This window comes from Erpetoichthys calabaricus, chromosome 5 (genome assembly GCF_900747795.2).
Source record: "Erpetoichthys calabaricus chromosome 5, fErpCal1.3, whole genome shotgun sequence".
Lineage (NCBI taxonomy): Eukaryota > Metazoa > Chordata > Cladistia > Polypteriformes > Polypteridae > Erpetoichthys > Erpetoichthys calabaricus.
Genome location: NC_041398.2, coordinates 223400137 through 223424231, shown reverse-complemented (window position 1 = coordinate 223424231; position 24095 = coordinate 223400137). Strand labels below are relative to the sequence as shown.

Genomic DNA, 24095 nt, shown 5'->3' with positions numbered 1-24095 from the left:
TAGGAAGTTTTTCTTTACACAAAGAATGATAGACACTTGGAATAAGCTACCAAGTAGTGTGGTAGATAGTAAGATGTTGGGAACTTTCAAAACTTGACTTGATGTTTTTTTGGAAGAAATAAGTGGATAGGACTGGCGAGCTTTGTTGGGCTGAATGGCGTGTTCTCGTCTAGAGTGTTCTAATGTTCTAATACACTGTGGGAATGTACAGGCATATTTAAAATAATTTTTCCTGTATCCTACATGGTCCCTTCTTTCTCAAAAACAAGTCTTGCTTTTCTTTTGTTAATCTTTCATTTTTATTTTCCATTCTAAACATAGGTTAAATTCACTAATTGTCAGTAATAATAATCATCGGGTTCTTCATCACTAACTTGGGTATAGGATTAATGGAAAAAAATAAATCACTAAAGGCACATTAAGCCCAACACATGAACAGCAGCTGCTTGATTTATCATTAAATACAACACTAGTTATAATGAAATGTTAACGTCTTGGTATTGCAGCAGCAGGAATGCGACCCATTTCCTTTCATTGCAATCGAAGTGCAGAGTGTAGGGCATCTTTGTCTTTGAGATCAAGATGGTACTGTAGCCTCCCACTGACTGTTGTAGGTGCACAAAGCAGTGCAATGACACACTGTAATGGCACCCAACAAATATCGTCTCTAGATGGCCAATGGAAAGACTGTTCAGGATAGTGTGGATGCATTAAACATATTAGGATGTCTGATTCGGCTTCACTCTTGTCACAAATCACATCAATCCAACTATTTGTCATCATACATGCACCCATCATAGACTCCAATAGGACACTGGTCTAATGTGAGGGACGCATCTGACCCACCAGGAGTGTGATTATTACAGGGCCGCTGTTTCAGTAGTGAATATTCGGACAGTCAATTGACTGCCATCACCAGACACCTGGCTGACTCTGAGTTTGCCATCTTCTGTAGGGATGTAACGGTGGCATTCCCGAGTACCAAGTACTCCTTTGGCCTTGGAGAATCGCATTCTCTGCTCAGTAACACGAGATAGGACTTTGTTGTTTGATATGAAAAACATTTTGACATTTGTGATAACTTACTGATTGAAAACTTGATTAAAATTATTGACACATAGTGCATTCAGCCTATGTACAGGATGGAAAATAAACATGAAAGATTTGCAGAAAAGTAAGGTTTGTGTTTTGAAAAAGAAGGGACAATGTTGAAACTATGAAAAATATTTTTAAAATGATCTGCATATTCCCTACATGCTGTTAGGTTGCTCTGAAAATGAAATCCAAAATGATCTTTTGGATGTTAGATCTATGCCGTTCAGACCCTGATACAGTTACTTTTCAGTTTATTGCTTTTTCAGAAAACCTATACAGTTATCTGAATAAGTAAAAAAAAAAATCAAAAGTCTGTGTGGGTTACAAATAAGCGTTTCTCAGGCCTAAACATAGCTAAGACAAAAACTCAAATTAAATTTTGAACAGTTTCAAGGGGCTGCTTTCACCATGCAGGGTCATTTGGACCAAATGTTTTAATTTTGTCACATACTATACCAACTAATGTACCAGCATGCAAAGTCTGAGCCGGCTCGGTGGTTTAGTTCTTGAGCTATGGACTTGTGAAATTTGATGAATAAAATGAAGCCGGATAAAATTAACAACCCCCTTGCCTCGGTAAACTATCTGTGTATCCATGAAAGTATTGATCCTACATCAAAAACATTTCATAGGGTGTCTCCTGACGAACATGGGTACATCTGGTAATTTTTCCAGAATTTTCTGAAGAGTCTGAACTGCATGGGCCATTGGTTGAATTGACATGGAATGAAATAAAGTATTATATCCTTCAAAGTTGGAAGAAAAAATAACACTAAAGAAAGAATACACTTAGCTTTTTTTAATATCGGCTGGACACTCACAATAATACTATTTTAGAAGGAGAGCTATTGGCAAAAGCATGCAGTCAGCTCTGGCCTGCTTCGAGGGAGCGCGGAGGCATGTTTCCTAGGTACAGGCAGGAGCGATGTCCTCCATCTGTCCGTAGATGAGCTCTAATGTTTAATGCAGTTGCCAGGGCTTTATACTTTTCTCACTGTCTTTGTTTCCAAAATAAGAACATGCATTTGCCAAACATGGGCTACAATCTTTTGCTGGCGTGGAAATAGCAGCCACATGTTGACCATAAACCGACCATCAGACCACAGGATACACCTCTCTTTTAATAGCCTGCCTGAGTTTTCTCCACTTGTCTCTTCCCATCTTCCTGTCAGTTGCTTACATGGCAATATTGGTTTGCATAGTTTAGATATTCTCATTCATGGCCCTAGTTTTGAGTAAAATCATGTACAGTTTCATGTACAGAAACCTCACAGATCACCTGACACACTTCAAACATTTGACTACAGATGCTTATGCTGTACATGCAACAAACTAATTTCATAAATCGTTCAATGCATTCTAGAAATCACAGTGCAGTCATGAGAGCCCAGAAATGAAACAATAAATAATTATGAAAGAAGCTGAATTATGGGATGGCGCTAGCGCAATGATGCCTCACCAGGTTTTCATTCGTGAGACGTGTGATCTCCTGCTGAATGCTGAACTCCACTTGCGCCTCCGGCGAGAGCTGCAGAGTCTGAGCCAGGAGCTCCTGCCGCCTTTCCACCTCATCTTTAAGCCCGTCGATCTCAGCGTGCAGTGCCTCCAATTCCTCTTTGTGCTGCATGCTCTGAGACTGCAACTGGGCTTCCAAAAGTCTAAGGCAAAGCAAGCAAAGAAGCAAATGAGTGCAACAACTTCAAAGAAACTTTCTAATGAAATAAGTCTCTTTATAATATCTGCCAATACTTGAAGGGACTTCATCATTTTATTATTACATTTCTTTTTAAGAAATACTTACCAACTATATATTTAAAATAATTAAATAGTGCCAAACATGATCCACGAGAAATACAATGTCATTAACGAGTCATAAGAACATAATGAATATTTTAATTAGAGGAAGCCAAGGACAGAAGATGTAATGAATGTAATATGAAGAAAAATGTACAACAGTATAAAGGAAACAGCAAACAGCAATAGGAAAGAGCAGCTGCCATCATTGAGCACAGATATCAGGAACTTTATATTGCCAGTGGTCAAGCCAAAGAAGTGCTCCACACGTTCAAGTCAATCATCTAATCTGAATAATCAGTGGTCACTGATGCCAGAGCCCATCCTGGCAGTACTGGGTACAAGACTGGAATCGAGTGTGGATTAGGAACAAGTCCATGGCAGGTTCTACTCATGCACACACCCACACAGGGCCAATTTGAACTGGCAATTCACTTAATATACACATCTTTGGGTATGTGGAAGGAAAAACTGGAATACCATGAGGAAAAGCCACACAGACACAAGGAGAACGTGCAAACTCCACACACACACACACACACACACACACACACACACACACACACATAATGACAGGGCTTGGGATTAGAGAGCAGGACGTTTGTTCCTTGGCAGAACATCACCAGAGAAGAAGATCCTCAGCACTTGGTGATGTCTATGAATCACAGCCTTCATGTAGTCATTGCAAACAAGGAATATGCAACAAAGTTGTAAATATGACTTCTTTCATAGACCTGCCATTGCTGTGTCCTAAATATTATGGTGCCCTGAAATGGTGGGACCACATAGAAGAAGTGGTGTCATTTCTACAAGGTGTGATTGAAATGTATGCAGATACCCTTAAATGAAAGTCTGCACGCCCAGCCTACCTGGAAAGGGGTCTCTTTTTGAACTGTCTTTCCCAAAGTTTCTTCCATTTTTTCCCTACTATGCTTGTTTTTGGGAGTTTTTCCTTGTCTTCTTAGAGAGTCAAGGCTGGGGGGCTGTCAAGAGGCAGGGTCTGTTAAAGCCCATTGCAGCACTTCCTGTGTGATTTTGGGCTATACAAAAATAAATTGTATTGTATTGTATTGTATATAACAGTGTTAATAGAATGTAATTACTTCTATTTGAGTCCATAAAATGTTTTTTAATTGCATTTTAAAATCAAATAATCATGTAGTTAAAAACATAGCCCAAATAGCCTTGTGATGGGTGAAATGGCTTTCATAAACAGCAAACTCCAACTCCAGTAATGTACAAAATACACTGATTGGTGTGTTATTGTTAGTTGTGGATAGTTTATGGCTAGCTGTAGTTCATATTTCTTAAACATAACATTTTTGAAAGAAGTACCTGATGGACAGTGTCACCTCTCTGTGAGCGTGCAGGCCGTTGACATGGCAGTGAGTTCTCGCCACTGCATGTGCCTCTACTGACATTTCAATAATCATAATAATTTGCTTTGCTGTCAGGAGAGGCTATTTAACAGGTAAAAAGAGGAACATATACAAAATGTACAAATTTAAATAGCCTCTGTCTAGGCGAGTTTAAAAGAGCAAAAAAATCAGAGATCGTACAAACAGTTTCTCTGTTTCAAGGCTGATGATTTTACGAATTTGCTAATGCTTCTTATTTGGGAGGTTTTGAAATGTAAAAATTGTGTATGACATACTCTATTTGCGATATCTGAATTAAAATTGAAGTTTTTCAGCATATTTCCTTGAAGTATAAGAGTTCCACAATTCAACAACATGAGTCCATTGGAATCCAAGCTGTTTCATGCGGACGGATAAACAGACAGACATGACGACAACAATAGGTATCCTTTACATTTTATGGAAATGCACCTAAAAAAACAGTGTAATGGACTTAAAAGACAGACTTTCTCTCTTACTCTTCAGCATGGTTTTACATGAGAGTTTGTAGGGTTAACAATCTGTGAGAAACTGTAGTAGAATGCTGTGTGGAATTGAAAAGCTTACATCAAGACTAAAGAATTTAAATATATAAACAAATTGATGCTTTGTGTTTACAGCAATAAATAAATTAATAAATTACATTTATTTAGCGCTTTTCTAACCTACTCAAAGAACTTTACATCGCCAGTGGGGAGCAATTTCAACCACTACTAACATGCAGAATCCACCAAGATGATGTGATGGCAGCCATTTACACACCAATACACTCGTGATGAAGGAGTACAAGAGATAGTTAGCTAGTAAGGGACATGGGATGGTTAGGAGGCCACAATGTCCAGTACCATGGTTGGCAATTTAGCCAAGATATTGGAAAATACCCTAATTTTTTCCAAAGACACCTAGGGATATTTTATGAATACAGAGACTCAGGGCCTCAGTTATATGTCTCATCCAAAGGACACCACCAGTTTTACAGTTTCACTGAACCAGTGCATTGGGCTCCGCACACAGACCACAAGGTAAGTGTCTCCTGATGGCTTCTTAAACACCTCTTCCACCAGCAACCCAAGCTTTTCCTAGTTGGTCTCCCATCCAAGTACAGGCTGGGCCCATACATGCTTAGTTAGCTTCATGTGGATTACGTGTTCTGAAGTCCACGTAGTATGGCTGCTGGCACAGACACACACTTTATTACATTTCCTTTCTCCTTCCTGTGTTGAGATCTGGGATCAAATATTGGCAAAATGTTCTGCATGTTGTGTCTTCTTTTGAGGTTCCCGCTCTTACTATAATTCTTAATAAAATATGTGACTGTTCTGCTCCCAGCCTCTGTGCTCATTCAAGCCCTGGTCTTTACCTACTCACTGACCTGTCATTTCAACAGAATTAGGCTCTTAATGTTCCGTTCGATTTTTGTCTTCAAAAAGTCAGTGAAGAGCTGATCTCTTAATTTGGAGAGGTAACTGCACAGTACGACTCCTCTGTTTTATATTCATACATACCCTTATTTCTTGCTTCTGTAATTCGGACATAAAAATCCTCACCACCTGGAATTTGAATGTTTGCTTAGCACATATACTCAGAGTGGTATAGGGGCAGGGTCCAAATGAAGATTTTTAAGATTGTCTACCTATTAAATGTTTACTCCTCTTGTTTCTTGTCACTCATGGAGTTTAAGGGCAGTGTTACCTGCTATCTGATGGATTGCCAACCACTTAGCACGGGCACAAAAGTCTAGCAAACTGAGTGCCATTGATGTATAAAGGCATGTAAAGGTGAACCTCTGGTCACACTTTACTCATTGGATTTATCATTACTTTTCATTGCTGAGTTCTGCTAGCTGATACACTTTCACAATACATGGATATTTTGAGCCAACCTTAGCCAACCCATTATTTTAACTTTACATAGCGAAATCCCCTTTGGGAAGTAAACAGCTAAAAAGTACACCATTTTCCAGAAAAGAAATGGCAGCTGTAGGAAAATAAGCATCAGTAGCTATAACACAGAAGAACACAATAAGGGAAAAACCGCTTAGAGAGGAATGATATTAAAGTTGCTTTTGATCAAGAAGATCCACATCTGTTCCTTTTGCTTTCTTTAAGCATTCTGCCTTTGCATATGAAAAAATGCAGATTGATGGGACAATAGTACCATTAAAATTCACAGCCGAGCTTTGCCTCCAGTGAATGTGTGACATTCAGAACTTGCAAGACATTTTTTTTGTACTTAAGCTAAAAGGAGTTTAGTATGGTAATGTATATGAAAATTTTAAGAAGGTAGAGGATGAAAGTAAGAAAAATGCTTTAAGCTAAAACGTTTTTTGATTTCAGGCTGAAGTGCCAGCTCATACAATATGCTGTCAAAATAAAATAAAATGAAATGAAAGTCTAAAACACAGAAGCCAAATTGGTTGACTCTAACTAGGTATACCTCCAAATTTTAGCAGTACTGATCAGAATATAAGACAGTAAGCTATCAAGAGAAGTTACACAGTATACAGAAAGAGGACAAAACACACACAGAGCCTTCCTAAAGACCAGATTCAACATAAAAGAAGCAGATAATCCACTCTGGCCAGGGTGACCCAAAGTTCTGTATTTCACAGGACAGTTACATATAGCACCCTCGATTTATGTGTCCCGGCTTTTTGTTAAACATTTTTCTTCATCCACAGGGGCAGCACTAGTATTTTTGCCACCCTAAGTGAAACTATAAAATTCACATCTAAATCTAATATATCTCTGTACTTACCTGGGGCATCATATTTTTTCGGGAATATATGTGGAATATATATGGTGTGTTCATTGCTGAGATACTTGTGTGTTTTTGTATTTCTGATTAAACAGCTGGGGGGGGGGGGGGGTGTTTTGAGGGTCACCCTTGGTGATTTTCATGGGTAGAGAGATACGTATATTTCTTTTAATGACCTGGAGGTATTGTCCCCCTTGGGGCGTCGAGTGTAGAGTTATGCACATTTTAAATCAATGGAAGGTAGGAGGGGGACAAAAAAATGCTGCCCCCTGAATTAAATCAATTAGAGATTTGTACAAAGATAATGTGTTTGCATCCTACGAACAATTACACTCCAAATTTAACTTCCCATCAACACAATATTTCCACTATTTCCACATTGGAAACTTTGCTAAACAAAATCTGTCCAGTTTTCCTCACCTCCCTCCTACTTCTATTCCGGAAGAAATATTGATCAGTCTTGAGGACTCGGACAGCATTTCTATAATACATAAAAACACTTTAAAGTCCCTCCCTATCAAAGATCCCAGTGTACAGTGGGAAAAGGATCTCTTACTCAACATTTCAGAAAAGGAGTGGAAAACAGCCATGCACAATGTTCACTCGAGCTCCATTTGCGCAAAGCACACAATTATTCAACTTAAAATCTTTCACCACGCACATTTGTCTTGTTTAAAATTGTCCAAAATGTTTCCTTGGTAAGATCCAACCTGCGAACGTTGCAATCAAGCTCGAGCCTCATTGGGCCACATGTCTTGGGTGTGCACCGAATTAACAACATTCTGTACGATAATCTTTGCATGCCTATCACACAGCCTTGGTGTCACAATCTCTCCTAATCCATTTACATTTATGTTTGGTGGACTCCCAGATGGGCTTTAAGTGGAGAAGGAGAAACAAACTGTAATTGACTTCACTTCACTATTGGCATGTAGACTTGTTTTGCTCATCTGGAAGAATCCTAGCCCTCCTCTGTTAAGTCAGTGGGTAACTAATGTTATATACTATTTGAAATGGCAAAAAAATCAAATTCTTACTTGGAGGATCTGCACAAATCTGGCAGGATCTAATTAATAACATTTCAGAATAAGCATTTATATTGGGGAAAAGGATTCATGTCCCCTTTTTTCTACTCTTAAAGTTTTACTCTGGCTGTTGGCCTTCCTCACGTTCTCATGAGTGGGGGTTGAATTGAATTTAGTTTTGTCAAGTTTGACTTGCTTGTATGGAATGTTACTTGCTTTTAATAAATTCAATAAAACAGAATAGAAAAGAAAAATGCTGCCCCTGATATTTGTGACCACCTAGCTTGTCTATGGTGGAGCGGACATGGTTCATCCTGTATTTTTGATGTAACTAATTTTTAAGTGCAGTGATGTTCAATCCCATTTTTCTACTCTAAACAAGCACAAGAACTGACCAAGGACTGTATACTGTATCGTGTGATTGTAAAGATCAGCCAGCTGTCAATGTACAAAACAGTCAGACACTCTAGCCTGCTGTGACCATATGTGTAGCCAGGGAAAAAAATGCAAACACAGTCTGAAAGCATTCAACTTACTACCTACAACTATGAACGTTAATAAATACGGCAATAGGTTGCAGCTGTCAGTAACATTACAGACTGATTTTAAAACAAAAAACTCTAAAGGTAGTGTAGTAGTTACTGTCCAATGAGGTAGTCTGCTTCCTTTTATTGTTATCTTTTTTGTAATGATGTGTGTAAACCTCCCAGTTCTACGGATTTGTTGTATGTGTAAACAGTGCTAACAGTTAAAAGAAAACTCTTAAATAGGTTAAACTTAATTTCAAATTATAAAAAAAGAGTAAAAGAGTAGGAGTTCAGAGTGAAGTGCAAATCAGGACACATCCTCAGTGCTTCCCCAAGCCACTAGCGAGCAGCAGCACCTGCCCTGTTATAAGGCCTCACATTCCTGCAGAGGTTTCTGGGAGCTGTAGTGTTTGGAGAGACTCTGTGGGAAAAGGGGTGAGCAAGAAGTGCTTCCCAGTGGGGTGGACTGGTGCTGAAAGGTCTCCTTATGGTGTGGGCTCCACCTCCTCCTCCTCAGAGGTGGGAGATGAACAGTTGCAAGGTAAGAAGAAAGAGGAGGCCAGTATATTGAGAAAGACTTGGCAGCAGGAAGCAGCACAGATATTGTAAAAGAGAGAAATGAAGAGTGTAGAAAGACCCAAAGGGGTGTAAGCTTTTTATTATTTTGTTTCCTTTTATTATGTGCCTTTTTGTCCCAATATATGAATAACTATAATAAGTATCAGATTTTGGCAATGTTAAAAAAAAAAAAAAAAAGAGCACATGATTTGAAGACCTAACAACTGTTAAAAAACCTCTTATAGAGAGGAGTAAATGGCTAGTCCCGTGTCACAATAATACGTCCATGTCCCTTATCCCACACAGCCATGATTTCTTCCAAGATGGCTGCAAAGTCATGATACGACCATGAAGGCCACAACTGGACAAATGTATCAAAAACAAAAGACAGCAAAGAGCATGGAAACATGTGTAACAAGCTGAGACATCGGTCACCAAAGTGGCATCGCAAAGCAGTGACAAGCATATGTTGTTTACCCATTAGTTCTTATGGTGCAGTTATGTCTCTCAATAAATCTGAATCCTCCTCTTCTTCATTCTCTCTGTGCTGATTCAAGCTCTGGTCTTTACCTACTGACTAATCTGGCATTTCAAAAGAATTTCCCTCTTAAAATTTTCTTAGATTTGCTTTCTTTCATTTGAATTGCACACAATATTGTAGATGAGGCCTTATATGTGAATTTCCCATTGGGATTAATAAAGTATCTATCTATCTATCTATCTATCTATCTATCTATCTATCTATCTATCTATCTATCTATCTATCTATCTATCTATCTATCTATCTATCTATCTATCTATCTATCTATCTATCTATCTATCTATCTATCTAAATCCATTTTATATATTTTATACCTTAAACCTCTCTTGATTTGTGCTGTTAGTCTTCCAAATTACTTCTGTCCACTGCCTGGATGTGGACATATGACGAGTCCACTATCACCCCAAGTCCTTCTCATAAGCAGTGCTTTCATGTCTCAAACCTACCATTTGTGTATTCAAATCTAACGTTTTTATCTTTTATGTGAAATGCCTTATGTCTATTTGCATTTATTAAAATAAACCTTTAAATATTATTACCCTTGGACAACTCTAAATAACCTCCTCTTAAATTTTGGAGCCATTTCAGGTTATCTAAAACTGGAAAAAGGGGTCTTTCCATAGTTTCACTCAGTAAATGTGTTCGTGGACACTGCTGTTGACAATCACAAAAGTGGACAGCTTTGTGAGATGTGACATCAGCAATATTTTGGATGTTCCAAAGTATAAAGATCCACGATTGTCTAGCACTAAAGCAACCCAAAGAAAATGAAAACAAGCTAAAATATTAGGTGTACTGTATATCGGTATGCGGTGGGTTGGCACCCTGCCCGGGATTGGTTCCTGCCTTGTGCCCTGTGTTGGCTGGGATGGGCTCCAGCAGACCCCCGTGACCCTGTGTTCGGATTCAGCGGGTTGGATGATGGATGGATGGATGTATATCGGTAATAGCTTCAGAAATGCATTTTGACATACAGTACACTTCTGAATAGCATTTTGACTTTGGTCATAGGTTTTGAAAGGTAAAAACTGATAAAATAAGAACTTAGCTTTAGGTTTGGGCTCTGAATTCTGGGAAACATTTTGGTTCTATGTTAATGTGCATATGTCGTATAAAGTTTAACCAGTCAGACTTTTTCGCTTATCCTAAAAACAACCACTCTTTCTAACTCTGCCACCGTCGTTCCCCTAAGGTCTATTTAAAAAAAAAAAAATGAACTTAATGTTGTGTCCTGAAGAGGACACCAAGACGATTAATGCAAATAGTTGGGAGAATCGTCACCCACATGACAAAAGTCACCATCAACTTTGAGTCTCCCTGCTTTTGAAATCTACAATCTTGCAAATTCAGAAAAACAGCAATAAGGCAGGATAGGAAGCTATTCTAAATACTTAATAAATTTAACTGAGCACACCATGTGGAATTACTTCTCTGCATAAAAGCCAGTATTACTTCCATGAACTAAACACCATTTTTGCAGTACTGGCAGGCATCGATTACACTACAATACTACAGTAAATTATAGCACACAGCTAAGGACAGAATTGTGTGAAACACCACTGCCTGTACCACCATAGTCAAGGTGCAAGTGAAAATAAAACAGAAATGCAACCCAAGAACAAAAGAAAGTAATAACCTGGCAACTTGCTTTAAACCCTGATAGGCCAGACCGAGCTCCCCATCTTCATTCAAGTATCCCCAGTCTTGTGACTTGCTGGAAACCAAGATGAGAGAAGGAGAAAGAGAGAGAGAGAGAAAGACAGATTGGAAAAGGAAGATACAAGAATACAAAAGCAAGGTCAGCTGATCAGAAAAAAAGAAATCACAAAGCAACTTCGCTGTATGAGTGGAGTCACAGTGAATCAAGGAGGCCATGAGGTACTTTCAGTTTTTATCATGAGCTTCACCAGGCTTTATGTGGTCCTTAGCAATGATAAGAATATTCACTTATTACCTTATTGACTGCAGGAAAAGTAACTATTCTAAAGAGTAAGAAAATTTTGTCTGTACAGTCAAACCACATAAAAGATCTTTATGTTCTAAATTGTTTGTCAGGCTTTGGATTTATCATATTATCAAGATAAGAGTACTGATAAATGATGACAGATTTGCCTTACATTTTTATTTATTCATTTTCAATATAATTTTATTGTCAGAGGTGGTCAATTCACTGAAACAATATTTAAGGTACAATAGAAATTAAAATGTCTATTTGGCAAGCGTAGCACTGACATTAAGCATATTTATTCCTTTTCTAAATTATTTATTCCTTATTTTCTAAAGCAGGATAAATAAATGTGTTGGCCTCCTTCACCCAGGTGGACCACTTTAGTTGCTGACAAGACAGTATTTAAACATTAAGTGAACTCAGTATTAAATCTGTCCTACTAGCATAAAAGATACATGCTGACATACTGAGATCAGGGCTGCAGTTACGTGAACTACTGTCAGAAGGAGACTTGACCCAATATGTTGTCGGGATGAGGCCTTGAGCTCTTTGTCTTTCCAAAGGAGATATGGCTATCAGTCGTTATGGCCATCACAAGATAGTAAGATGGCTATGGACTGCTCCTGGCTCTGAGGGTCCAGGGTCCGGAAAAACTTCACAAATAGCAATTCTTTATGATATAATATAAAGTAGTAAGAGTAACACGACTTCAGAACATTTAAATTTTTTTTTTAACAATATAGTGTTCAATATAGCATACAACATTTGCATTAACAATTTAAAAAGAGTAAAAATCACTCTTACATTTCTAAAAATAAGTAATTAAGGAAAAAATATTAAATGTCTGCACTAACATCTAAATGGCCTTTGAAGAAGTATTCTTGAAAACCCCCAATCATCAACGAGGGATTTCACACACTGCTGTCTTAGCAATGGGCACAGTGCCACTTGATCTTCGATTTTTTTTTCCCCCAGGAAATACTTCTTATACTGTACTAAATAATCATGTTTTAAATAAATAAATGTTTGGTTGTTGCCGTTGGTTTGTCCATAACCTTTAATATTACAAGAGTGACAGGAAGTAGAGAATCTTGGGTAAAAACATCCCATCCACTTTGCTCAATTCAAAAATCATAGCAGGCACCAGCACTTGACAGTGGACACCTATCCATCATAGAACACAAGTCCACAAATGCCAAACTTTCTCACACCAGAGCCAATTTAGTGCATCTGATTGGTCTAACATGAAGTTTTGGGGATATAACTGAGAAAAATGGCAGTAAATTAATACATTTGTGGATGCAGGGAGAGCAGGTAAACTCCATGCAAACAGCCAAATCTCTGGGGTTGTATGGGAGCAGCAACTTATTATATATAAAAACTTATTTTTATTTCATTCTTGTAATACCAATAATGCTAGAATATGAAAATAATGTCAATCTGATCTCATATTTGGCTGATTCCTTTTTCCAAGGTGACTTACAAGATTGGACTGGAACACAGGCAGATGTAGTGATTTGCTCATAGTGGGATCTGAAGCCATAACCTTTGGGTTTGAAGTCCAGCGCCTTATCTACTACACCACACTGCCCGGACACACACTGACTGTTTGCAGAATTCTAGTAATGTGCTTTCAGGCTCAAAATAATCTTGCTGTGCTGAGCAAAATTACGTATAGTAATAACAGTTCAGTAGGTGAATACTGTTAAAGAAGGATTAGTAAAATGTATGTTGGAAAAGAATTAGATAGCAATCATATAACTGCTAATTTAAACAAAATTGATGCACTGGAAAAGTTATTTTTCCTATTCTGTGAATTATCAGTACATTTGTAATTTGTTGTGCGCTTTGCACATTCTTCTTTTATCTGAGTGATTTTTTTCTTATGTGCACTACAGTTTTCTTTCCATTTGCAAAAGGCAGACATGTCACAGGTATGCTGATTGGTGACTCTAAACTGGTTTAATACGCAGGGCCGTCTTACCAGCATCATAGACCCCCTGGCAAAGTAGTGCACTGGGGCCCCTCTTTTGATAGCAAAACAGAAACATACATAGGCATCAGAAACGTTGTGGGCCCCAGCCAGTGTCCATTGTGCCCTGTAATACAAATGAGTGTGTATGTGTGCATGCACGTCCCCCATCCTCACTCTGTGCCAGATACTGCCAGGAGAGATGCCATCTCCTGAAATCCATGAACTTGGATTAGTGGGCTACAAAATGGATGGATGCATGGATGGAATTCTGTTCACAATTTAGTTGTATAGCACTCATAATGGAATACGCCATAAAGGCAGAGACTGAGACTTATCACACACCCCAAGTATGTCCTCGTATGGCCTGTGCTTCATTGGCTCTGGTAATTCTAGTGTTAAATTTCTGTATTGATCAGTTGGTTTGTAAGATACTGTATTGCGATCTCGTAAAGCCCTTTATGTTTGCACATGTTGTGTAATAAATACTGAGTGACTGATCAATGCTGAAGCGATTTAAAATGCAAACTGAATGTTAGATTGTAAATAAAAGGCTGCTGACAATCATCATCATCAGAAAGAGACTGAACGAGAGGAATCCTTACAGATCTAAGAAGTTAACAGCGTCAGATCAGGTGTGAATTTATACTGGTACTGTTAGTTAGAGTCAGATCAAAAAGGGGGGGCAGGAAGAGCGTGAACGTGACTGAGAGAATAAAACTGAAAACAAAACTAACTTTTAGAAATACCATACATTTACAGCTGATCTGAAGTTGTTCGTTTTCAAATAATATTGCATTAGTGCAATGATGTTTTCTGATTGGTACTATTCAGGTCATAAAATGATTTCTTCAAAATGTCCCATATATTTGTCTCTTTCTTTTTTGCCCGGGGCTGCGTTGACATTGTGCACCAGAAGGCGTGAGCTTATTCAGTGCGAGCAGGGACACACAGGTAGCCGGTTGCTTGCGCTATAACACGCTTGACTTGGTGACGATTAACACACTTGTACTGTACAAGGCATGCATGGGGGCCACTGAGAAAAGAAGAGTGTTCTTGGCTCACCTTGCAGAGGAGCTTCGTCGTCGCTTCTTACAATAAAAGGCGATGGATAAAGAAAAAGAGGATGCAACATCAACAAGCTTCTGTTCCAAGACCACCGCTTCCCCCAGGAAAGCAAACTCAGTCAGTCAGTGTCAGGCGGCCCTTCAATGTAATAGGAACCACAGCACAGAGAGAAGTGTGTGCATTGCAACAGGTACACATGTCGTAAATGTAGGAAGGACGATCCTTAGGTGTGTGGGAACTGTTAACATTTGAATCTGATGATTGCATATAGCGCTGAATTGACCTCTCTATAGTATTCTTTCCTCTGCATGTCCTGGAGTACAAAAGAAACAGCACCATGCACCAAAAAGTGGAGACTGCATGGGCAAGATCAAGAAAAAAAAAAATGCGGTCAGTGATTACAACCGCAAAAAGGAGTGTGAATGAATATGAATAATACGAATAATGTTGCATCAGTGCCACAATGTTTTCCAAAATGTACTATACAGGTCATGAAATGATTTATTCCAAATATCATATATACCTATGTCTTTCTTTTTTTTATCAGTGTGGCTGAAAGTGTTTATTTCATATTTGGCCATCAGCCTTCAAACATTATACAGTTCATGTCTACATTTTGTCATTTATTACTAAGACATGAAAGACGTTTCGGTTTTAATGATGTGTTTACATAGATTGTTGTAGACACAAAACACGCATCAAATTATTTCCCCTTACAATTCTGGATAGCTCACTCCCAAGACGCTGATGGAGCAGTACGAAGGGATTTAAAGGTGGGACAGATTTACAAGTTTTTTCTTAGGCTCTGGTATTTCTAGTGTTAAAAAGCTAAATGCCAAAGAAGATTTTAGCCAGCTTTTTTTGTAACCTAACCGTGGTGTAAAACAATTTGTCATAATATCTAACACGTTAATATATATCTTATATATAAATGTCTACGCATGGAAGTGTGTGTATCTGTATGTCCGGCCCGGAAGTGGGAGACTACAGCATGAAGCTCAAAGAAAGAAACTCTGTCGCCAAAGAGAAACCGCTGTGAGAAGAGAAACTTGCTCCATGGTTTCTAGAAGACTTACAAGATCAGATAAGACCTTCTGTTAAGTGCTGTGCTCTGGCCATCTGTGACGGGGAGTGGAAGAATTGACCGGAGGGGGCCAGGTGTGCCTATAAGCCTTCCTAGACTGGAACGGTCAAATACATTTATGACGCTGATAGAGAAGCAGGTTTGAAAAGGCAGTCTACAGTTTAATTATCTGTATATCTTTTCTGTATTGTTTGTCTGAAACTACATTTGTTCAATCTTTGAAAGTGGAGAAAATGAGTGACAGGACATGTGCAGACCACAACTGGACTGGAATGGGGACTGTCTGACCAAGAGGTGTATCAAGTGCGACAAGACTAGACTTATATTGGGCAAAACACCTCTGTTTCATCCATGTAGAGAGCCATACTTTTTCTGCCATTTACCATCCTTATGAGAGGCCCTTTCTGCTACCCTTTTCTGATGGCATGCTGGATCAGGGGCTATGCTGGACTAATCAAGACATTAACACAGTTACTTAGATTGCAATAATAGTATTATCGCAGATGTTGATTTTTGGTTATATTGTATACAAATGGAAATCTTAGTTTAATCAATGCATAAATATATGTAACTTTCTCTCTTGCCTGTTGTGGTACTTTATATCTTGTTGTCTGAGGTCATAGATATTAAAGGCGGTGTAACAGAACTAAGAGGGCCATAGCAGGGATTTATCACATTTTTTTATGGTCTATACAATAAAGAATACAACAGGAAATAGGGTAACCCTAAGACCCTACCACAGCAAAACAGAAGATAAATGTGTATTTATACATCCTCCTTCAGTTATCAAACCTATCCAAACATCATAAAATTTACTTTTGTTTTCCTCTTAAATGAGCTTCCTCATTGAAATTTGTTTAATAAAGTCCACCTATTTTCTGAAAGCACAGTGATTCTGTAACATACTATAAACATATTTTCTTCAGACGTTTCAAACAATGAAAAGGATTTACAGCCAAAAATAGAGCTTAGCAACCCAATCAAAGCCTTCATTATACTGAAGTGACCCGCTCTGCTAGGATGCACTGCAATGTGGGCAGGACACGTTCCACAAACATCTTAAAGTTCTTAAACCCCTAGCAGATGTGGTAGGCGTGCACACATTTCACTAGGAAAATTTGTACCCAAATGCAGGGGTGACTTACGCATGTGCATGTATAAACATATGGGACAGCAGAGTTTCTTACATGAAGAGATAAAAGGAAGATAAAGGTCACATTTTTCCTTGACCGTACCCCCTTCCTAGTGCAATTTACATACATGTATCATCTATTAGGGCATTTAAGGCACACATCATATCATTTCCTGTTTCCTATTCTAAGGTAATTGCTTTATCGCTTACTCTTCATCAGATTTTTATTATTCCTGTTATGTCTCATGATCTAGGTCCTTACTGCTTTATTCAATTCGCTGCCCCCTATTAGTTAGTTCTCAGACTGTTAAATGGACATTATCAGCAGGTTAAGTGATCTAGTCACGTTAACACAGTGAATCATTTGCCAGGATCAAATCACTAACTATGTACTTTAAAGTCTAGTGGGTTAAGTTTAGGGACAGGAATCAGTAAGTCGAAAAAAGAATAATGTTTCACTACAGATTTCTTTCATTGAAAAATAATCAGTTACGCTGACACTTTTTACCCTTCCTTAAATGCCTTGTTGTCCATAATGTGCATGAGAACTCTTGTCAGTCGTTTAATTACTACTCATGACCGTCAATGAGTATTCACTGACCATATCCTAACAGGGTGAAAATGACCATTCAATAAACTGATAACAGAGAGAGAGAGCTCATACAAGACACAAAACATATTTACTTTCAGAAGTAATCTATAAGTAATCAATATATTTTCTGATGATCCCTCCATTCTGTACCCATCTATCACTTCAGACTTTGCCTTTTGTCAATACTGTGATGTATGCAACTATTAAGAAACATCCTTCTCTTACTCTTCTACTGTTTTTCGCCACATTTGTTAAATTTAATTCATATACAGCTGAATAATCCATGTTCTCTTACCAAATATCCTGGAATTCCATTTGAATACTGCCAAATGTGCAAACAGAATTTGGTCAGCTTTGAATTTTCTGCTCAGTTTAACAGTTTCAGTACTACAAGTATTGCCTATATTCCCATTTCAGTTTTGTCAGAATAAAAATAATCATTATTTGACAAAAAAAATCAAATAAAGTGATCAAAGTAGGTGGAGGCTAAGGACATGAATCAGAAACTCACGGTAACAAAACCCTCACTTATCAAAGAACTTACTTCTTTGTCTCACAGATGTTCTCATACGACTCAATGGACTCGTCTCCATCCAGGTGTTTGATACCATTGTTCCATTCTGGTATTCTATTACCTTCCTGGAATTGAACACATTCACAAATAATTATTCCACTGTGTACACAGATAGCCAGCAAGTGGTTAAAATATGAATGCCAACTGATTACTTATTTAAGTTATTTAAACAGGAAAGATACATGCAAAATTGATGACTTCATTAATAACTTTGCTTTCAACAAGCATGGAATTGAAACCTTGAAAAGAAAAGGAACAAAATCGGATGTGAGCATCAGCAGGCTTTGTGCCCTAGGAACCAAGTCACTCAAACTATTCTATAACATTTCAGAAATTATTTACCACTCTGATGCGGATCTTTCTGATAATAAAATAGGTCATTAGAATAGCAATTGACAAGAAGAATTCATAATTAATTGCAGAATTACGGTATTTGAGAGTTCATCAAGAGTGCCTCGTTTTAGTTCTAGACAAGGGGGTGCCCAACTCTAGTCCTGGAGGGCCGCAGTGGCTGCAGCTTTTCATTTTAACCCATTTCTTAATTAGTGACCTGTTTTTGCTGCTAATTAACTTCTTTTGAATTCATTTTATTTGACTTGCTCTTGAAGACTCAGAACCCTCAATTGTTTCTTTTTCCTTAATTAGCAACCAAACAGTAATGAGATACAAAATGAGCCAAAACAGGACCAGCAAACTGTGACCATCAAACAAAATCTGAAAATAGAGAAAGGTGATTGTCTCAGGAATGCTGATTTGCTCTTAGAAAAGAGAAAATCCACAATTTTGGAAATGTCTGCTAAAGCACCACAACAGCAGCAAAAAGCCACGCAATTAAAGAACAGGTTTAATTAACGACAAGACTCAGTGCCTCATTAAGCAACTGGCTGAAGTAAAATTGGTTGGAGTTTGTGGCTTTGACTTAGTTGGTCTTCTGTTGGCTTACTCACTTCACATTTCACTTCTGTTTGGGTGCCATTTCAGGAAAAAAATAAAGCAATTCGGAGGAACGATGAAGAAATTCAGGGAAACAAATCTTTAAAGAACAATTTAATTAAAGTGAATTCAAAAGAAGTTAATTAGCAGTAAAAACAGATAACTAATTAAGAAAAGGGTTAAAATGAAAACCTGCAGCCACTGCGGACCTCCAGGCCTGGAGTTGGGCACCCCTGCTAGACCGTCCTCAAGAAACTGTGACACACAGACAGGCACACACCCATCATCGAGATATCAATGTTTTGGGTATCAGGTGACCTTAAAACGATGAGATCCGTTGAAAACCGGATATCAATATTTTGACGAATCTAAAGCTTTCACTTCTCCCCCATAGATGATAGGTTATGGTGGGGGAGGGCACAAAGCAAAAATGCACTTTAACATGTTTGGGGCTAGTATGCCCATTAAACCATTAAACCAGCTAGGATCAACTCATGAAAAATCAGAATTGAGAATTAATGCCATACAGATGTGGCAGCAGCAGACACTGTTCATCAACAGACCTGAGTCGGTGAGAAGGGGCATAGAATATCATAGATGCTAACCAATTAACTACACTGTAGACAAGCATTAATGGATCAAACATAATGATTGTTGCTACAGGGGGGTGTAGTGACATGAAAAGAGAAGTGACACGTGCCAGTCTTGGTAGATTGAACACAAGGCATGCTGCTGCATTTTGAATCATCAGAAGCGACTTGGTAGCACAGGCAGGTACTTCTGCCAATGGATGGTTACGGTAGTTCAGACATGATAGGACCAAAGCCTGGATCAGCAGATGTCCTGCATACTCTTATATAGTCTAATCTTGAGGATGTTATACAGAATGAAACTGCAAGGACCAGAGACAGCTGCAACATGGTCACTAAACTCCATGTCGCTCAATTCTCCTATCCTACACCTGCAATTGCCAAATCAAAAATTATTGTATACTAATTACTGGTGAGAAAAAAATATAGAGTATATTGAGTAAATCATACTCAGATTATTTCTTAAGTATTTAGCACATTTTGGTATGGCATCTTTTTTTCATAGAGTTGGTTCACTTGAGTTTTTGATAGTGGCTTGGCCCATTCATAGTTAATGGTAGTAGGTGTTTAAGCTACAACTTCCCTCTTCTTTAAGAATACTTATTGTATTTTCAACCAAAATCCATTATCCTGTATATATGTCTAAATCCTCCTTTGCATTAATCAAAGAAAATCAAAGCAAAGACCACCATCAGCAGGCTAAAAGCTAGTACTACTGTAAGTAAATGGCAATGTGGCAAGGTGAATGTCAAGAGTGGCTATTTTTTCTCACTACTGCCACCAATCACACCATTGCAATGGTAAGTATAGGACTATGAACACACTTCTGTTTTGACAGCTGAAGAGTAATTACAAATAGGGTGTACATCAACAGCTACAAAGTACCAAACCACAAGACTAAGTGTTATAATGGTACAAAGACTCACTGAGGTATGTCACAGTAAGAGAAAAGTATTCAAAAGAAACAATTTGAAGAATGATTGTGTGCAAGTGTGGTTATATACAGTGCTAGCTGTGCTACCCATCAAAGTCGGGTTGAAATCTAAGCAATCTATGAGGACCTGAGACATTAACGTTTGCAGTACACCGTACAATGCATATGATATATGTTATTTGGTGTGGGAGTCATAAAAGCAATGTTAATGTTTGTGATGTACCAACATAAAGAGACATGTAGAGACATAACAATTAGGAAGGGAGGCAGATGATATAGATAGATAGATAGATAGATAGATAGATAGATAGATAGATAGATAGATAGATAGATAGATAGATAGATAGATAGATAGATAGATAGATAGATAGATAGATAGATAGATAGATAGATATTTGTCCCCAGGGATATACTTATACTTATATACATATTTATACATTTAATAATAATAATAATTCTTTACATTTATATAGCGCTTTTCTCACTACTCAAAGCACTCTCCACACAGGGAGGACCCGGGAAGTGAACCCACAATCTCCTTACTGCAAAGCAGCAGCACTACCACTGCGCCAGCTGTGAGGATAAATCACTGTATGTTTATGTGTACTGTATACCTGTGCATATTTACATAGTGGGTAGTCAAACCACTACTCAGCATAATGAGGATCACTAACTGTGTGACGCTTATATGATCAGTGAATACAAAACCAGAAGAGAAAGTAACACTTTAGTTCTTACTATGTGTATATTGGGCTCCTTGTGCTGAACGCTGCTGAGGATCTGAGTCCTCAGTATGAGCACCTCTTCCTTACGCACTTCCAGCTCCTCATTGGCCGTCTTAAGCTGATTTAGAAGGAGATTGTAGCTTTCCTGAAGTTCGTTTGAAGAGTTGTTCTGAGTAGCTCTCTCAGCAATGGCCTTTCTCAGCTCATTTAGGTCATTTTTCAATTTCTTGTTTTCAGACTCCAGCTCTTGTCTCTGTGGAAAACGAAAAGAGGAAGACTTACATTAAACATTAACAATAATATTATTAGTCCCAAGGAGAAATTCAGATGCTTACAACAGCAGAGAAAAAAAAAAACAAGGATACAGACTCAAAAAACAAATAATACGACCAATCAATCAATTCATCGATAAGCAAATAAAAAAATTTAAAAAACTTAACATGCATATCGGGTGGACGCATTGAAATATCTAATAGCAGTGGACAGAAAAGACCCCCAGAGGCTCTTCTTGGGACAGTGTGGTGTAATGAGCCTGTGGCTAAAAATAATTCATGATCCTCCTTGAAGGGGTGGAGGGAATTTTTCGTGATGGCATCCAATTTTGCCATCATCCTCATTTTCATAACAGCTTTCAGTGTGCCCAAGGTTCACCTTGTGATGGTGCAGATTTTCCCGACTAGTTTGTTCAGGCATTGCGCTTCTTTTGTGCTCAGGTTGCTTCCCCTGGAGACCATAGCGCAGAACACCACACTGGCTACTACTGACTGGCAGCGGCATGCTGCACACATCATCAAATTCACTCAACTCAGTTCAGTGTTGTGGAAGCCGGAACCTCTTCTGGTTATTATTAAGAACAAAGAAAGAACCAAACTGGTTCTTCAAGAACAAGGTCACCGCCAAACTAGGCAAACTCACTGCAAAAAACACTTTGGCAAATTTCATCAATCAACAATAGCAAAACAACACTCCAAGACCCCTAAGTTCACGCTAACCGTTAATGGTTTATAAACTAAGAAGTTTAGAGGAAATTAAGAAGAAATTAAAAGACACCGTACACTTAGAGATACAGCACTAAATCTGGGCAATCTGTGTAGACCCTAATTACATATTATTTGCTGTATCTTAATCATAAAGAAAATAGTTCCCAGTAAAGAAATAATATGAATAACAAAGGTGTAATCAAAAATGATTTTTTCATTATTAAAGTACTAGAAGCTCAGCAATCAGTAAGTCTGTATTCCACTGAATAGAATACAAAGACACAAACATTAAAACTAAATGGCACCGTGAGCATAAATTCCCAAAGTCACAATCTAAAGGAGAGTCAGAGTCAGTCAAATATATTTATTTGAAATTAATGATACAATTGCACCTATGTCTTGTAAAAATGTTTAACTTTGTATGAAATATGCTCTTTACAGATAAAATGTAATACCTTTGTGGGTCTCAATTTGAGTATATGCATTCTTTGATTGTCTATGGGTAGTCCCACACCTTCTGCCATCTCCAAGATGTAACATTCTGAGTAGCTGGTCAATGTGAAGTGGCCCAGGGTGAACATTTCTGAAGCTGTGTGGATGTGGCTGTCCTGCAATAGACTCACAATCCAACCTGGGCTGTTTTTTTGCCAGGATAGGCTCCCAGATCACATAATGTTGTTAGAGCCCAATTGATAAAATGGATAAATGATGTATTCTTCTTCTGCTTCATCTTTTCCCACCTCTATGAGGGGTATAATTGCAAATATAGCGGATACCATAATCAGGTAAAAGGTCATTATTATGGATTACATAATAAGTCCAAGACATGACCCAAAACAGTAACCTTACTGTTTAAAGTCCAGTGCCTTAACCATTAGAAATCTAAATGTTATTCATTCTTTTTAAACTACTGAAATTTAGCATTTAACCATTTTAGAATGCATCAAAGTGATTTCTGGGAGCTCATGGAATAACAGAAGATTTAATATAATGCAGTAAAGGCATAACCTTTACGCTTCACCAGGCATAACCAAATCATAAGTCAGCATACCTCATATTCCACCAACTTGCTCCATACATTGACAGTTGACTTAAATAGAGATGTTATGGTAATATTAACAAAAGAACAAACAAACGGCACACAGTCTTTCTCTTTACTGCTTTATAGAATCCAGAACAGTCAAGTGTTTTTTCTGCCCTCAGTGTGCATTTCTAACCTTCATCACTATCAGGTCTTGTCTCTTTACCCTTAATGTTAATTTCAATGATATTGACAACTCTACCAGCCACTCACAAAAATGTGCAACATACTTGGCGACAAAAGGTGATTTTGGTAATTTGAGATTGAAAACAAGTGGGATAAATAGGAAAAAAGAACATCTGCTTAAATGGGCCTCATGTTGTATTTAAGATCCTTTTATGAATGAATCCATCCATCTTCCAAAACTGCTTATTCAGAGCAGGGTTGCAGAGAAGCAGGAGCCTATCCCAGAAAGCATTAGGTACAAGGTAAGGACACTTTAGGAATAATCTCTTAGGCTACCAATGTAAGTAAAAACAAATGTTACAAATAGGACAAAATTCATAACTTATGATTACCTTTAGACAATTGTAGGCAGAATCTGCATCGCGGTCTGGATCAGGGGAGTTTTTGTATTCATTCCCCTGTGGAATCAAAGAAAGAAAGAAACAAACAAAAATTTACTGAAGTTCAAAGCAGACCCGGTGCCAATACAAAGCCCAGGTAAGCCTATGGCAACCTACTTTTCTCACTGTTGCTTACAGGTGTCAGTACACACACACACACACATACATACATATATATACAGTATATATACACACACACACACATACATATATATATATATA

General features: G+C 38.0%; 1 protein-coding gene across 2 annotated transcripts in view; it reads right to left on the bottom strand.

The window, feature by feature from the left end:
* The window catches only part of myo5b (myosin VB), a 502861-nt gene that overhangs the window by 39474 nt on the left and 439292 nt on the right, over positions 1-24095 (bottom strand). Inside the window, exons 27-31 of one of the 2 annotated variants that reach the window (XM_051928010.1) lie at positions 23826-23891; positions 21260-21499; positions 18035-18129; positions 11331-11408; positions 2555-2753 (exon numbers count right to left, since the gene is read on the bottom strand). In XM_051928010.1, coding sequence (XP_051783970.1) covers positions 2555-2753; positions 11331-11408; positions 18035-18129; positions 21260-21499; positions 23826-23891 — 678 coding nt within the window. The remainder of the gene's footprint in view (positions 1-2554; positions 2754-11330; positions 11409-18034; positions 18130-21259; positions 21500-23825; positions 23892-24095) is intronic. The other variant, XM_051928011.1, reaches the window with a different exon arrangement.